This window comes from Brachyistius frenatus, unplaced genomic scaffold (assembly GCF_029030835.1).
Source record: "Brachyistius frenatus isolate BFR_SWC_R1_liver_20210118 unplaced genomic scaffold, ASM2903083v1 Contig_50, whole genome shotgun sequence".
Classification (NCBI taxonomy): domain Eukaryota; kingdom Metazoa; phylum Chordata; class Actinopteri; family Embiotocidae; genus Brachyistius; species Brachyistius frenatus.
This window is the reverse complement of record NW_027210649.1, coordinates 721,192-739,137: the sequence shown is the minus strand read 5'-3', so window position 1 is coordinate 739,137 and position 17,946 is coordinate 721,192. Positions and strand designations below refer to the sequence as shown.

The 17,946-nt window shown below is 43.5% G+C and overlaps 1 protein-coding gene across 1 annotated transcript; it reads left to right on the top strand.

Annotated features, from left to right (window-relative positions):
• Positions 1-15: 15 nt before the first annotated feature.
• On the top strand, positions 16-14,510 carry spats2 (spermatogenesis associated serine rich 2). Its single transcript, XM_069704223.1, is given in 14 exon segments — positions 16-110; positions 2,291-2,571; positions 3,567-3,646; positions 4,616-4,724; positions 5,236-5,285; positions 6,230-6,452; positions 6,736-6,915; positions 7,090-7,225; positions 10,008-10,066; positions 12,493-12,602; positions 12,830-12,932; positions 13,857-13,996; positions 14,075-14,206; positions 14,208-14,510. Coding segments are annotated over 13 exon segments (1,566 nt in total). The 5' UTR covers positions 16-110; positions 2,291-2,546; the 3' UTR covers positions 14,427-14,510.
• The last annotated feature ends 3,436 nt before the right edge of the window (positions 14,511-17,946 follow it).

Sequence of the window (17,946 nt, the reverse complement as noted above, 5' to 3'; positions counted from 1 at the left end):
CAAGCAGCCGACTTACTTGGCATGAAAGACGGCTGGCGGTAAGGAGCTGCGGTAAAAAAACACAACAACCCGTTTCCAGAAGCTACTGTTCAGCTCGCTGCCAACACCAAGTACGTATACGAACCCCGTTACGGCTTTTCGGACTTCGTACCGGATGCTTTAATAGCAGGGTTTTTTTTTTTTTTTTTTTTTTTTGAGCGTCGGGAAACGTCCAAGTTGAGGAGCTAAAAAAAAAAAAAAAAAGGATGGCGCGCTAACGTTGAGCTAAAGGCTAGCGGTCCATCCAGAAAGAAGCAGTTTTTTGTTGTTGTTGTTTTTTTGTTGTTGTTGTTGTTTGTTTTTTTTCCCGCGTCGTGCTGCGCCAGATCTCTCTCTTGCCTCGGGTTTAAAATGTTGATTTGTGTTGTTGTTGTTGTTGTTTTTATGTGTGTGTGTGTGTCATCGATACGGAGCCTTTTGCAAAAGCTAATCATTTGCAAGGTTAGGTAATATTAGCACGTAACCTGCGGACTTCAGCCCAAAAAACAAATAATAATAATAATAAAAAAAAAAAAAAGACGTGAAACGAGCTGCCGTGACATGAACTCGAGACTCCGTCGTGCAACTTGCACGGAGGTACGAGTTGGCTGTAAATGTGTAAATATTAGTGACGTTGCGGGTTCAAATAGCTGTGTTTCGTATTGTCACCGCTCTGCAGGCAGGCAGGGTTGTTTATTTGAAAGCTGACGTGAACATTTGTTGGATGTTTGAAGCTCCTCAGGAAAGATGAGGTTGTTGTTTCTTTTTGAGATTTGAAGGAGACCCTCCTATTTTTTTTTTTTTTTTTTTTTTTTTTTAAAGCCACAATACTCTTGACTTTGACTGAGAATTTAAAGACAGATGCAAGCTGATCTCTCTCTCTCTCAGCCTGCCACTGACCATTTCCTGTTTTATTTGAGGAAATCTGCTTATCAGCTGTGACCTGTTTCATTGACTATGAAACCAGCTCTTTCATAGCTGTTAGAAAATGTAAAATTTACCCTCCATACAAACTGGTGGCTTCTCTTATTTCTTTTTTTTCTTCTTCTTCTTTTCCTGTTGCATGTTGTCACACATGCATAACTTTTTAAGTTTCACTCGAGCCCCGGGTTTTGAATCTTCCTCTAAATGGCATCACTGAACATGAGTACACCTGGCCCTCTTGAGGATTCAAGCACCATCCCTCTTGATAAACATAATGCAGCCTGGTCTTTTGCACGAACGGCTGATGCGAGTGTCACTTGTTGAACTGTGCCAATGCGAGTCTGACGTCTGTGAAGGTGTGGTGAAACCAGGACTCTGTGGTGTGTGTGTGTGTGCCAAGTCCTAATCTGGAGGGTGTGGGTTTGCAGAGTCCTTTCTAAGTTTCCTTTTCCAGCAAAACCAGCATCAGAAAAGGAAACCTAGAACGGAGAAACGGCCGGTCCTTAAAATCTTGATCTGACCGGGGTTGAAGCATTTTTAAGGCTGAAACGGACGCAGTTACATAAAACTCTGATAAGGTGCACGTGTAGAGTATTGGTTATCCGTCGGAGAGTTTTATTTTCCCACTATGAAGTGAAGAAACGGTAAAATCTTCGATTGATTTAAAGACAATACGGACGACTCCGTCAGGCTTCGGCTGCAATTCGCTGTTTAATTTACAGTATGAAAATGTGCAGAATTGTCCGCAGGTCAGAAAACGCTGAATCGTTTGTCTGTGGAAAAAAATGCTCAAATATCCGAGGCAGTTTTTGATCATGCATAAAACATTTACATGTATGTATTTTTAAATGTTTGTGGTCCTGACTGCGAAGGCCTGGTGAGTGTTTGGCGTTAACCTCGTGGTCTTTTTCGCCTACCATTCCTGCACAGAGCTGAGAAAAAGGAAATACCCTTCAAAGATGTGTTACCCTGCAGCCCTGCTAACTTCTTCCCCTCCGAATTAAATGCGTTGTCCCTGCCAAGGACAATATTAACTGCAGATTTTTTAGAGAATGCTCCGCCAGACAGACAATAATTTATTGAAATGTGTTTTTCATCCATATTTTATTGCCAGAGGAAACGGATTTCATTTCATTTGAATGCATTTATTTTCCAGCTCTTATAAAAATTGGAAGTTGTTTGCATTTTGTTTCACTTTGCACTACGTGACTGCAGTTAGCTTTTTCTTTTTTTCTTTTTTTTCTTACGTAGGTTGTTTCAATAAGTGTTTTTGAACATTGGCATTAACCATTTTTGATCACCGGCTCTGAAAGCACGGCTGAGTTTCTGTTTTTCTTTTTCCACACAGGTTTGGATCGACTTGGTAACGGGGGGGGAAAAAAAGGGGGAAAACCCAAATCTTTGCCTAAATGGTGAAGGCCAGGATCTGAACCTCGTTCTTCCAGCCCTTCTGCCAGTTGTGAGCCTCATTTGGCGTCTCCAGCAGGAAGAACAGAAAGTTACCAGACTGGGAGCTGTTATTTGAACGGCAGCTTTAACATTTCAAAGGGTTATATTGCAGAGTACAACAGCGGAAGTGTAAAATCTCAAATACCTCTGACAACATGGCCAAGAAAAACAGCCAAAGGGGTGAGTGCCTGTTTTATAAACCTTCTAAGGATGAATCAGCAAACTATGAATCTCTATTTTATTGTATACATGTATTGTACACACACTCACACGGTTTACATTCTAGGGAGGTCATGGTTATGAATTATGTACAAATAAATGTGTACTGGATTGTTTTCAGCTGGATTGTAATGGAGTTGTCCTAAAATTACGAGCGTGGTCTGAAAGACGGCAGCACTTCCACCTTGATTTTGAGCGAGTATAAATGGGAACGCTGTGGATATTATGTGTGACATTAACCTACTTTCATACGTGAGAACAACTTTTACAAGTGCTGAGCAGGTTTGTCTTGTCTTTAAATGGCCGTAGATTAAGTTTGGACTTTACTCCGGCGCTACACGTTTGTGTATCACTTTAAAGAGAAGCATCCTCAGCCCCCACTTTTTCTTTTCTCTCTTTTTTAAACTTCAACTCAGCTGTCTCTACAATGCACCGGTTTTATTCTGCCCACTTGATAAGAAGAAACACTGACGTGGCTCCTCTTCGAAAAATGTCTTTTTAGAGGCCGTCATTGGTTTTTAGTGATTTTTTTTTTTTTTTTTAAATCGTATGCCAATTCCAGACAGTTCAGGCACAGATGCGACGAGGTTTCATTTATTTTCACAAGTGCTTGAGTAGTTGAGTAGTAACTGAAGTGGTTGTGCTTCAATGCCAAAATAACACATCCTTCCACCTCCACAGTACTCTGACGCCCGCTGGCGTCTTCATTTTCATATTGTGTGTACACTCGCAAGAAGCAAATCTTTGATCAAACAGTGTAAATACTCCTGTGTCAGCTTCTCAAGCACAATGTGACGTGATTGTGATTCAGACATGTAGAATTTGCCAGAGAGCTCTAAAGATGTCTGCTGGTTGTTTTGTTTTGCAAATGATGTCCTGGAAGGGTTTTATAAATAGGATTCAAGGCGTGGACAGACGGCGGACTCTTAGGTTTTGCTATGGTTTTTTTTCTCCAGATACATCTGGTGTGGTGTTTGACACTCGCTCCAAGATGGTCATGTCCCAGGGAGGAACGGCGGAGAGGATGAAGGAGAAGGTAGGAACGTTTTCACGCCACGGGTTTTATTTTTAAGGGCTTAATTAGAAATGTCACCCTCACAAAATCAGCGTAATGATCTGCCTTTAATCTGCTCCTAAAGTCGGACACTCCTAAACTTTGGCTCTTAGTTTCATTAATTGGGAGGTAGAGCTTCCTTTTGGCAACAGGAAACCTGGGAGGGCAAGTTGTCAGAGCATGAGCACCAGTCAAAGCGCTGCTGTAGGAAAAGTGGAGCATTTAAAATTAATGGGAGATGGTTTATCAGTGTCAGAGACCGTTTCTGAGCTCAGCACCTCCGATATCTTAAAATCCTTGGAAAGATGACTTTGCCTGAGATATATCGTGACAGGGAGCCTCAGCCTCTTCCAAGCTGTTAATCTATAATGGAGGACCTTAAGGAAAATAGGATGACTCGTAGTTTTACTGCAGTGTTGTAATGCTTTTATCGCAGGTTGTTTGGGGTTGGATTTATAATTTTTCTAGAGGTACTTTAAAAGAAGGGACGAAATATTTGTTTTTTATTTACATATATACGCAGGTGGTTACACCATCCAATGATATTCCTCCTCCTTTTACCTTCAACAAGAATAAAACAAAAATTAAAAAAAAAAGATATAATCTAAAGACTTTAAAGAAACTTAGAAAATAAATGTAAAAGAATGGAAATAGTTCAATACAAATGTACAGTATTGTAAAGCAGCAGGGATCAGTGAGTGTGGAGGGACTGAAAATTGTGTTATATAATTGTTTTTTAAAAATAATTTAATTTAATTGTTTTTTTTTTGTTTTTTTTTCAACAATTATAGAAGTTAGAGATAGTTACCCCAAATTTGTGTTAAAAATATTCTTTCATTGGCGTTTCAAGCTGCTGGTTTGTGCATTTCTCCATTTGAAGTTCAGGAACTAGGCAACGTCAGTAAACGTTGACCCACCCTGAGAGTTTGGTTTTGTTGTTTTTCTTTACAGATCAGCGCCGTCAGGGCCGTCGTCCCCAACAAGAGCAACAATGAGATCGTGCTGGTCTTGCAGCATTTTGAGAACTGCGTTGACAAGGCCGTGCAGGCTTTCTTGGACGGTATGAAGATGTCTGTGTTTGAACACAAAGCTCTGAGGATTACTGAGATTACAGGATATTTCCATTTAAAAAAATACATATATTTTTTTTTTACACTGCATGAAGAAAAAGATTTAGGATAATCCACAATCTCGTAGTCAATGTAATGCATCGTATTTCCCTCCACAAATACTCCGATGGAGCCTCTGTAATTCCATACATGTATTTCCAAAACTACTTTGTCAGCTTACGGCTTTAAACCTGTCCCAACATGCCGCCCACATTCCTTTCGTCCGTAACCTTGAGAACAACGTTTTGATCTTTACATTCAGAAGTGGCGCGTCATGCGCATGCTTCAAGTTTGACAGGTTTAATTATAGAACAGCAGCGTTGTCCCACGCCCATCACGCTGTTTTGTTACTAATTAAGACGCCTCGGGGCGTTCAGATATTGAGACGGCATTAAAAGCATGTCAAATCTGTCGTGTGTCACCGGCTGCCTTCGTCATGAGTGCTTGTGGTTTACGCCTCAGGGAGTGCAGTCGAGATCCTGAAGGAGTGGAACGTCACCGGCAAAAAGAAGGTGAGAACCGGAAAGCCTGCAACTTTAGATCTCTTTTGATGAGTCAGTAAATTCACCGTGGCGCTCGAGGATGTTTGCGAACTCTTCAGAGTTTAGAAGTTGATCAAAAGAACTCGTGTCTAATAATTGAGATAAGAATATTGTTCAAAGTTATTTGCAGTGATTTGCATGTAGCAGGAGAAAGCACTTAACTTTTGGGCAGAAGAGACCCTTGAAATGCTTCAGAAAGCCTTCGACCGGGGCTGTGCTCCGTGAATTGGTCCCCACCTGTGTGACGTTGTGAGGTGCTTGAGGGGAAACATTTGATGCAGATGACCATTAAAAATTCAATTTGTTGACTCTCTCTCTCCGCCACTACTCCCTGGGACTTCTATTTTTCTGTTCCCCAAAAAGGTGACACAGAATTAGACGTGTGGTCTCTGCTCATGTTTCCGTTCGGTGGTGAAATCACAAACGTACGTGTTGCCAGTGGTCAATGAAATGTGTGTAACGCGATTGCTGACGTTGCTCAAGCATCATAACTTGGAATACTTACTCTCCAAAGTTGTGCATTACTGTGATTAGTCACACCTCCTCCTCCGTCCTTTATTTATTTGGAAAAACGACCTAATATTAATCAACTTTATTTGTTCTGTTGATCAACTTCCAGGACTTGAAAATCTGATGATTTAATCAGATTTAGGCAGAATTACAGAGAATGACAAACTTTCAAGCACTGCAGTATCTCGCCATTACTTGTGAAATATTAGAAAGTGATTATCGCTCTTTTGGATGTTTAAATTGCACTTCATTCACTGTAAACTGAGAGTCGCTTTAGCTTAGATCAGAACTCGCCTGACCCTGCGTGCACCGACTTGATCCGTGTCACCGCACCGATTAGGAAAGAGATAATGAACAAAGAGGATTTGGACAAAAGCGTTTGACACTGATATCTCCGCTTCCAGCCCAAGAAGAAAAAGAAGCCCAAGCCTCAGCCGGAAGCTTCAGCAGAGCCGGCTCCACCCGAGGCCGCATCGCCCGAGGAGGGCAAGGACGAGATGAACGGCTTCCACGCCAACGGGTCGGTAATGGATGGAGAGTCGCTCGATTCACTGAGTGAACAGTTGGACTCTGCCTCCCTGGACGCAGCCGAGCTGGACTCTGAACCTGCCACATCTGAAACCACCGGTAAAAGCAGCTCCTCAGCTAAAAATGCGATGCACGATAATCAAAAGAATGGACGGGCTGGGCGGAGGTGGTGATTTTTGAAATTGTCATTTGAGGGGGAGGATGACCTGCTCAGGGATGGCAGGAAGTATGGATATTTAAAGTCTGTGGATTGTGAGTTTAACTTCGGAAGGTTCACCTTAAATGAGAAGATTTAAAAAGGGTGAACAATTTTGGGGGGGGGGGGAATGTAAGTTTTGAAATGACTTTTATTTGTTGTAAAGAGTAAGTTGTCTTCTCACAGGTGCAGAAGCAGAAAGTCAAGGTAGCGCTCCAAGCCCCGCCGCCCAGCAGGGAGCGAGGAATCACCAGGGTCCCCGAGGCAACAAGTCCCGACACAGGCCAGGCTCAAACTCGCATCCCCCCACTTCCTCATTGGCACCCGGCTCCGATGAGCAGGGATCGGTGGGAGTGAAGAAAATGGGTTAGTTCTTATCTCTTTTTTTTTTTTTTTTGTGTAAGAAAACATTTAAGTTGATATCCGACCAGGCACAGATAACCCGAGACAAAATGTGCCTCGGCACTTCTGCGCTGATTAGGTTCTTAAACTTGTAAACACAGAAAAAACCCTTCAAGTCTCCTTTTAATGTATCCTCAGCTCCCAACATCGACCGCTCTGTGAAGGACCTGCAGAGATGCACTGCTTCACTGACCCGCTACAGGATAGTGGTCAAGGATGAGATGGAGTCATCAATCAAGAGGATGAAGCAGACATTTGCTGAGCTCCAGACCTGGTATGTAGATTTATTTTAAAATCTGCCCGCAGTCATGGCTCCAGCTGAATCTTAAGGAGATAAAATTAGAAGTTTCCCAAAGGACAGAGAACTTTTTGAGGCACTTGTGAGCTAAACCTGCAGCCAAGGCCTAAAATGCTAAACTCGGTTCCCAAACAATAACATAAAGTGTATAAAAAGTTCGGTGGGGGAGGAGGGGTTGTACTCGTACTCTTCTGTGATTCAGCTGACACTTTTGATTTGTCAAACACCGACGCTGCCATGACTACAACAAACATTTCCTGTTGTTTATCATAAAAATGAAGTCGAAGAAGGTGTCGGGTTTCAGCTAGTTTAAAAAAAAAAAAAAAAGAGTATAAATAATAATAATGACTTTATGTATATAGCACCTTTTTAAAAACAGAGTTTACAAAGTGCTCTACAGAGAAGCAAAGCATAGTCGTACATAACGTCAATACCGGTAAACATTTAAGAAAACAGGAGGCAAAAAAAGACCAAACCAAAAAGGTAATGAATACAAGAAAAACAAACAAATAACCAAAATGAATAAAATAAACAAACAAAAACAGGGGAACAAAAGAACTGCACGAAAGGACGACATCACTTAAAAGCAATTCTATAAAAATGGGTTTTAAGAAGTGATTTAAAAGAAGCCAGTGATTCTGCGCGCCTTATCTCCTCAGGTAGGTCGTGCCAAAGTCGAGGGGCTCTAATGGAAAAAGCACGGCGACCCTTTGATTTAAGCCTCGACTTTGGAACGGCCAGAAGGGCTCCACCGGAGGATCTAAGGCTCATATGGGGCTAACATTTCAATAATGTAGCTCGGGGCCAGACCCCAGCGGGCCTTAACAGTGATCAACAAAATCTTTTAAAATCAATTCTAAAACCAATAAGATGAAAATAACACAACAAAGAGACAAAAGTTGGAGCCATTTGCTTTTATTTCATGCGTTTTATATCCATATCACACAAATGGATTCAAAAGTTATGCATATATCCAAAAGTATATTAACAGTAGGTTGACATTTTCCCGTACTGTTAAAATACTTAATTTATCACACTATTTACATACAGAGCATGAAATATAATCTGAAGTCAGTCTCGACTTTTGTCTCATCGCGTGTTTTGATTTAAAATGTTTGAAGAAGCTAAACCATCGAGTTTCTCTCTGCCGTCAACAAACCTTTGGGGGACAACGTCCGTGTCCACTGTAACGCAGCGTCACGTGTACGAAACCGCAATTTATATCAAACGAACTGCTACGAAGATGTTAAGTGTCTCAAAGAGGAATGTAGTTTCTTTTATCTCTGCCGGAAGATTGTTGGCGCCGCCCTTTGCTGAAATGTACATCCTCGATGCATCTTTGAGGCGCGACGCGACGCTGCACGGCACACCGCCGACCTCAAGAAAGAGCTTCGAGCTTCACAAAGACATTTGTCTCTCCAGGCGCGTGACTCCAGCTTAAAGCAGGAAGAGATGACTCGGCAGATTGTCTGAAGCCACTTCTGCATGCGTGTCCTTTCTATTCACTCACTACATTTAATTCTGGCATCAGTCTCACCACATGTGGGCTGAGTTTTCAACTTTTTTTTTTTTTTTTTTTTAAATATCGGTTATAAAGGCTGAATAATTACTCGAATTTAAAAACGCAAATGTCTGTGCGAGAAAATCGTGATGTCGATCCTCGGCAAGGAAGTTGTGATTCTCATTTGATCCGGATTTGAGCAGCTGGAGTCTGTCGTCGCCGTCGCGGTTCTTCACGTGTCGTAGAAAGACAAACATAAAAGTACAACAGAGACTTCAGTTTCGTTTCTCTGGTTCCAAACTATTTAGCTGACATCTGTTACATCATGTTCACCAAAGCAGCGAGTGTTTATGGGTTTTTCTTTTATCATCAGGCGGTCAAAGGGCATTTTTGTCACCTCTGTCCTTCTTTGCTTTACATAATAGGAAAGCAACTCTTCTGTATGTTGAACCTGCGGTCACTTTATGAAACCTCTGTATTATGCACAACGTAGAAACTTTGAGGCACTGATAAAACGATTTAGCTCCCTTTTAAATCATGTATAATATATAATAACAGTTATAATATTTATATCATTTCATTGTACTAGTTTCTTTAATCCCTCCATAAATAAGTGACTGTATAAATCACTAGAGGGGATTTTTAGACGGTTAATTCCATCTCTCAAACATGAATCAATCAGTCTGTTTAAAGTGCAGAATCGGCATCTGAATGAATTTTAAAAGAATCAAAAGTGTCTTAATTGTTTGTTATTCTGATTGTAACGTTTAAGGCGCCAAGAAACCAAAAAGAAAAGACTCTAAAATACTTCAAATTCTTAATTGTTTACAGACGTAACGCATCCTTCGGGTGTGTGATTGGTACAAACAACACGACAACCTGATCTTAAAAAAAAAAAATCGAATTCTCTTTAGTGCTTTCGGTGGTCAAAAAACCTGCAGGGTACCTTGACGTGAAGGAAGTCATGAACAATATTTCATCCATTAGTTATCAATGTTTGCACAAAGAAATGAATTTGCTCCCTCTGATTTTCATGTCTTGGTTGGCTCTGAAAAATTAAACCGTTTATCTAATAACAACAAAATACTCCGGTTGTGATTTATCATGTGAATATAAAAGCTAAATATGATCCACGGTGCGTTTATTGTTGCTTTAATATTGTATTTGTTGTATTTATTGTATTGCACCTGCTGTGTTCCTCTCCTGGAGGAAGTTAAGCACATTTAACCCTCTGCTCTCTCGTTCTTCTGCTCCCAGTTTAATGGACAGAGAAGTGACTCTGCTGTCAGAGATGGACAAAGTGAAAGCCGAGGCCAGTAAGTACCGTGTTTCCCAGTATGTGCTCTGAACCCTGCTCGTCACATATCACCCGGGAGCTGCTGCCGCCGCTGTTCCTCCCATAAACACGATCACCTGATTCAAGAGAATCTGACCTGAATCACTTCCGGAGGTAGTAAAAGGAATTGTTGTGGAACAGCAAGTCCCAGTTTCTTCAAAACTGTGGTGGTGCCCTCAGCGTCCTGATATACCTACAACGTGTGTGTGTGTGTGTGTGTGTGTGTGTGTGTGTGTGTGTGTGTGTGTGTGTGTGTGTGTGTGTGTGTGTGTGTGTGTGTGTGTGTGTGTGTGTGTGTGTGTGTGTGTGTGTGTGTGTGTGTGTGTGTGTGTCTCTCCCTCTCTGTGTGTGTGTGTGTCTCTGTGTCTGTCTGTGTGTGTGTGTGTGTGTGTGTGTGTGTGTGTGTCTGTCTCTGTGTGTGTGTGTGTGTGTGTCTGTCTGTCTCTCTGTGTGTGTGTGTGTGTGTGTGTGTGTGTGTGTGTGTGTGTGTGTGTGTGTGTGTGTGTGTGTGTGTGTGTGTGTGTGTGTGTGTGTGTGTGTCTGTCTCTGTGTGTGTGTGTGTGTGTGTGTGTGTGTGTGTGTGTGTCTCTGTGTGTGTGTGTGTGTGTGTGTCTGTGTGTGTGTGTGTGTGTGTGTGTGTGTGTGTCTCTGTGTGTGTGTCTCTGTCTCTGTGTGTGTGTGTGTGTGTGTGTGTGTGTGTGTGTGTGTGTGTGTGTGTGTGTGTGTGTGTCTCTGTGTGTGTGTGTGTGTGTGTGTGTGTGTGTGTGTGTGTCTGTGTGTGTGTGTGTGTGTGTCTCTGTGTGTGTGTGTGTGTGTGTGTGTGTGTGTCTCTGTGTGTGTGTGTCTGTGTGTGTGTGTGTGTGTGTGTGTGTGTGTGTGTGTGTGTGTGTGTGTGTGTGTGTGTGTGTGTGTGTGTGTGTGTGTGAGAGACATGACAGAGCAGGACTGCATATTTGTACAAGTAGGCCACTCTCCTTCGTTCTGTGTTCCCGGCCTGGAAGAAGTGAATAGTGTCAGGTGTCAAGGGAGACTGAATGCTGTCTTTGTGCGAGGTGTGTGGTGACTCGAGAGGGAAGCAAAGAAACTCTAGTGCGTCTTCGACATTACAAAAGCCGGGTTTCCTCCAAATTCCCCGTCCACAGATTTCCGCGCTGCGTTGCGCTCGTGCTGATGCACGTTGTGTTCTTCTGACGGCAGCGATACGACCGATTTTAAAAAAAAATTTTTTTTTAAAATTTAAATAAAAAAGTTGCCAGGCTTTGTTTGTCGTTTACAAATCTGAACCAAAGAAGTGCTCAGTGTAATCCAGAATATGACGATCTGACTGTTGGTACCAGGAACCGGCGGCGGCTGCCTCGAGCTGCAAACTGTTCTCGTTCTGTCTGTAAAAATTCAGAAAATAGTTAAAAACGTGCACTTCATAATTTCTAGTGAATTCAAGATTCAAAGGCGTTAATGTCACAAATAAGCATTTATCAATAGAGTCTCTCTGTTCTCAAGCTATCAGTTCTTCTATGCAACTACAGTATAGTAGAATTTAAGAGAATAAAAAAATATATTAAAATGATATAAAAAAAAAAAAAATTGTCATCTTAAGCCAACACCATGACCAGAAAGCAAATTGTTTAACTTTTTTTTTAATATATATATATAATTTACTAATTATCAAAACATTCTTTTTAAGTGTCCCCACTGCAATCAATTAACTCCTTATTTTTTTTGATTCATCATTTGGGTTTTTATTATAATTTCTAAAAAGCCAAACATCAGATGTTTTATTATATTACTGTAAAAAAAAAAAAAACCAGCAAATCCTTGAGCGTGTTTAGTATTTCTGCTTAAAAATGACGAACAATTAATCAGTTGGGCAATGAAATTTTCTGTTTATACATTATTCATGGAAAGAATATATCTACACACTAAAACACTCGATAAACGGCTGAACCTGGTATTTGCAGCTCGGCCTCGATAGCAAAAAAAAAAAAGATTTCCGCGTTATGTTCCTTTCCTTTTTTTTTATGACTTTGTTGTGAAAACATTCAGACTTTTTCACGCAGTCAGAAGTAATGACTTCATGGTTCTGAAATGCGCGTTTGATCGTTTTTGTTATTAAAACAACAGATAGTGGTCTTTGGGGAAATAACAGAAATGGCACCTTTTGAGCGTTCTCCTCGCCCAGATGGAGTCTGGACCGCGTTCGACACAAAAACGGGCTCGAAACTGGTTCATCGGTTGATTTAGTGAAGAGTTTGATCCCAAAATTTCGGCAGCAGCCCGAACCGACCTTCCGTCCGGCGGAACACGCGGGTGCATTGAACTACGTAGTGAATTACTTCTTCGATAAGTGGACGTGATCTGTTAAAGCATCTCTCTCTCTCTGCTGCTGCTGCTGCTGCTGTGTTTCAGTGGTGATTCTGGACGCCCGGCAGAAGAAAGCGGAGCAGCTGAGGCGGCTGACGGACCAGTCGGCGTCCATGAACGAGGAGCAGCTGACGGAGCTGCGAGCCGACATCAAGGTCGCCGCGGTTTAACTGTTCGGCTCAAAACCCGCTGAATCAGAAAAGGATTGTTAATTGTTGATATTTGAGTGAAAGCAGATTTGTATTGTTAAATCAAACCGGACGGAAAGAAAAAAAAAAGGCCGATTTTAAAACATCTCGATGTTGTATTTGGAAACGTGCCGCTCGCGGGTCTAAATTATTTCTCTTTTTTTTTTGTATTTTTTTTTCTTCTTCCCCTGCAGCACTTTGTGAGCGAACGTAAATACGACGAGGACCTCGGCAAAGCTGTGAGATTCACGTTCGACCTTGAACCGCTGAAGACGAGCGTCTCGGGGTTCGGATCAGGTAAATCGGGTTCAGAGCTTACCTGTCGCGATCACTCCGGCTGTCCGGGATCGTTTTGAATGGTCGTTTGCGTTCGTCGGCCAAAATGTGGAGATTTCCACCGTTTAAAGGTTGTGACCGTCGTCCTTTTCGCGACGCCTCCTCGTTATGCCCTTCTTCTTCTTCTTCTTCTTCTTCTTCTTCTTCTTCTTCTTCTTCTTCTTCTTCTTCTTCTTCTTCTTCTTCTTCCGTGGTTTTAATGGAACAATGAATCAGCAGGACAGTGTTTTATAATGACTGTCGGTTCCTGTCATTACCGGTCATTTCTTCTTTGATTACAGTCGCCGGCTCCGGAGAAACCTCGGCGCCACATCGGCAGCGTGTGGCGTCGTTCTTGGTTTCGAAGCCTAAAAGACGAACAGAAATCTTGATTCTTGCTTACATGTTCCAAAGCTCCGTGCCGAGAGACGGTTTCCTCATTTGGTGCATAATTAAACTCTGATTAGACTTTGAAATTAAAAGTGGCTTAAAATCACCAGAAGACAATTAAATTGCTAATTGAAAAATATCTGGATGACGATCACCAATTTTCAATTTTTATAATCACGACAGCATCTTGTTCATCTCTCCTTTATACTGATTTCCACTCTGTGTATATTGATAAACATGACGTGGCCTCAGACGGTCAGTGAAAAAAAAATCTTATTTAGTTTACATGCAGTAAAATAAGTATTTGTTTAAAAAAAATTTTTTTTAAAAACCTGTAAAAGTAGTCCGCTTTAGTTCAATAAAACATTTATAAAACACAGAACGAGTTTGAGGAGTAAAATCCCAAAAGTGTGGAGGGTCCGTAGATCCCGGACCACCTTCGACGACGTCCCGCTTCGCGAGAAGGTTTTTGAAGGTCGGAAGTGTTCGCGACTGACCTCGTTGTTCCTCTCGCAGTTTACCACCCGCGCACAAGCTACTCAAACCGGTCCCGCTGCAGCTCCACGTCCTCCTCCGTCGCCAGTCCGAGCCTGCTGGAGACCCCTCCCCTCGCCCAGACCCCACCCAGCGACTCCCGCCCTCCACCAGCCAAACAGGTGAGGCGCTCGAGAGCTCGACGCGGCTCCGCGGCTGTTGGTTTAACTCCGGCGACTGACCTGTGGCTCTCCTGTCAGATTTTCCAGGGTAACAGGCGCACCTTCCAGGGACAGGGTTACCACTCGGGCGGTCCGCGGTACAACGGCAGTTCCTACCACGACAGGAACGCCGGCCGCGCCAACCACCGCTACCACGGCGACGGCGGCGGCGGGGGGGGGGGGCCCGACGTCGCAGCACTCAAACAGCTCCAGAGGTCCCCACCATTCCTCCACGTCCTCCCACCACCAGGACCGGCCCGCCCACCACCAGGACCGGCCCGCCCACCACCAGGACCGGCCCGCCCACCACCAGGACCGGCCCGCCCACCACCAGGACCGGCCCGCCCACAACGGGCTGCCCCAGAGGCCTCCGCGGACGCACTGCCCTTGACGTCGGAAAACCACCCGCTCAATCATACCCACCTCCTCGCCCTGCACTCCCCTCCTGTCCCGACTCCCTCCCTCCTTCCCTCCCTCCTTCCCTCCCTCCCTCCCTCCTCCTGTACTAACTCCTCTCAATGAAGAATAGAATACAAGTTTACATATTTCCGTGAGTTCCGCTGTAGTGCCGCCTCTCCACATCAGTCCGTTCATCTTTCAGACTTGAAAAGCTCCTCGTTCTCCCGGTTAAGTAACGGCTTCTACCTTTAGTCCCCCCCCCCCCCCCCTCCGACAGATCTCACCGCTACGCGATTACCCGCAACAATATGCGCACTATCGAAGTTGAACTTAGTACCTTTTTTTTCCCAATCTATTTCCGTTTTGTCGCTGCGGCTCCGTCCGCTCTCCGATTCGAACCTCAGATCTAGTTTTTTTTTATTTTATTTAATTTTTCCTGTCTCTCTCTCCTCGTCTCCGAGAACCATTTCAATGCCTTCGCCGTGGAACGCGTCGTGAACGGGCAAAAGTAGTTGTGGCATTAACAGGGATTTCTGCCATCAGAAGAGCGGATCATGCAATCAACACTACAGACCGTCGCTAAAGCCGTGCAAAAAGGTGAAAACGAGACATATCGAACTTAACCCGGAGCTTTTCGTACGGCTGCTACAAACGGTAGGGAACTTGTTAACGCTAGGACTTGGACGTGTCGGAGAGCAACTCGTTGCCCTCTTAAAGGAGTAGTTTTTAACATTTTGCAAACATTCTCATTTCCTCTTTTTTTTTTTTTGGGGGGGGGGGGCCCGGCGAGTTTAAACGAGTAGTTGGACACCAAACTCTCAGTCCGGATGCTGAATATGAATGTAGGTCAGCTCGGCGTAAAGACTGGAAACGGGTTCGTCCCGATGTGACAACCGGCAACCTCTGAAGCTCACTCGTTTTATTTTTGCGTGCGGAAACCAAAAGTTTAAAAACGACGCTTGAATCTTTTAACGGAGGAACGAGACCTGTAGCTGCTCGCCCCGTTTCCAGCCTCCACGCCGAGCTTTGGTCGGCTGCTGCTCGTATTTTACCGCCGACGCGACGGCGGCGTCCGCGTTCTCGTCGAGGAAAGCGAACGGGAGCTTTCCTTCAAACGTTAAACTCCTCCTCCTTTTTTTTTTTTTTTTTTTTTTTTATTATTGCCCGAGGGCGAGCGATGCGTCGCCCTCGGGCCGGCCGACGGGGACGTCGTCGCGTGTGCCGTCGTTTCTCGGCTTTGCTGTTCATTATTTTATAACCAAGAGAGGGCTCATCACCTTTTGTAGAATAATGTTGAATATGTTAAACCTCTCGACAAAGGAAAGCCACCTTTGTTTGCGCACATGATGTTTCATAGCTCTGAACATTTTACTCAGCTGGACTTTTTTTTTTTTTCTTCCGCACGCGCAGTTTGTTTCTTTGTTTTTTTTCCTCGTCGTGTGCACTCGAAGTGGCATATTTAATGTCGTGCTTGCCTTTAGTCACCAGACTTCACATTTGCCTTTCTAGAAACACGGATGTCTGCATCATGACGGCTTTCCAATCAGACGGTACTCGCAGAGCGGACGTGCGATTTCTGAATTTATGTGCTAGAATAAGATGCGAGATCTTCTCCCCCCCCCTTCTCCACTTTTTTTTATTAATTTGTATTAAATAAACCCACGTTATCCATCTGCAGAAGTAAAACTGACCGAACTGGCGAACGCGTCCGAGAATTGGATCGATTTCGCGGATCTTTTTCTACGGCCGCGAGGAAACGCTGGTGAATACCTCATCGCTGAGGCTTCGACTCGGCCCGTTTCGAGCCGTTTCCTCGCGGCGGGCTCTCACGGCGGGGGGGGGGGGGGGGGCGGACCACCACCACCCCCCCCCCCCCCCCCGGAGGTCCGTCGTCTCTTTATCTCCTTGTGGTTAATGTACATACGCGGCGCTTGCGAGGCCGTAGTGGGAAAAACCGCCCGTTACATTATTGCTGCATCTTCATAACGTGTGCCGTCTTCCTCCGAGCGGATGTTTGATGAAGGAAAAAAAAAAAAAGAATTAAGAAAGCGTTTTCTCCGCCCCCCTCCCCCCGGGTTTTCTGATCATAGGAAGTCGAGTTGTTCTTATTTGAGGTCTGTACGCCAGGAGTTCAATTAGTGAATATTGTGGAGCGTCTTCGGTGAACGTGTGCTGGTTCGACTTCAGTTTGGGAAATGAGCTGATCGCGTTCTTTGTCTAATGTCGCAGTAAAATATGAAGCTTTCACGAGCGGCTGGTTAGTTTGGTTTGACGTAGAAACCGGAAGCAGTTCGGCCCGTTCGGAGCGGTTTGCTCTGCTGTGTGGGAGACTGTTGGCTGCTTTGAAACTGAAGTAAATAGTTTAAAAAAAAAAAAAACACTTTTGAGAAAACATAAAACTCACCTTTAGTGGTTTGTTGAAGTTTTTTTTTTGGGAGTGTGAAGGGCTCATTGTTGCACCTTTTGACTAATTGGAGGAATTTAATAGGAGGGCAGTAAAGCCCCAGATCTGTTAAAAAAAAAAAAAAAAAAAAACAGCCTCCCTCCTGCAGGACGTCCTGAACGGGACAAAAAAAATAAATAAATAAATCATAAGGAAGCAAATTCCTCCAACCAGCACCTCTAAAGCTCATTAATTACATCATATCTCCTATGTTTACTGTATACAAAAACCAAAGTGTAAAAACATTCATCCTGTTTATTAACGCCCACAAACTGTTCCTTCAAAAAAAAAATAATAATAAATAAATAAATAAATCTCTGCTGGTTGCCCGGCAACAGCTTCGACCCAATGAGTAGTCCAGCGCCGACTCGCGCAACGGTGACTTGTTACTCTTCCACTTTTGGCCGTTGGGCTGATGTTGTTACAGCGTGCCAGGCCTGCTTAAAGCTCACCAGCTGTTCGTACAGGGAACGAGCAGCTGGCGTTCGATGACGCTTCGACTCGGTTTACTTCACCGAGTGTCCGCCGAGACGTTTTGGTCGGTCGCAGTATCGCAAAGACTGAATTTGTACCGAACGTTTCTTTAGCCAGTCCTCCGCTGCTTATCGACGGATAAACAATTCAGCTTTTATTCCAGCACATTGCTTCCTCGTCTCCCTTTACTTACGTCTTTTTTTTGTTGTTGTTGTTGTTGTTTTACATTCCAAAATGTAGGAATTTTAGTTGATCGCCAAAGAAATAATGTCGTCCTGTTTTGAAGTCGCGGCCTTTTTTTTTTAGTTTTGTTTTTTTTTCCTGTAAAGAAATCCAAAGGGGATAAACCCAACACTTTACCTTTTTTTTTTCTTCTTTCTTCTTCTTCTTTCCACCCCAATTTATTTACGATTCCTTACTGTATATACATATATGTAGCTATATAATTTTGTGCTCACACGGGGCATTTTGTATGTGATATTCATATTAGGCATAATGAAGGTTTAAAACGTGTAGTTCATTCATTCTTCCGGTAGACCTCGTGTCCTCCTCCTCCAGACTTTTCTGAGACAACTGTAAACTCAAGTGCCTTTTC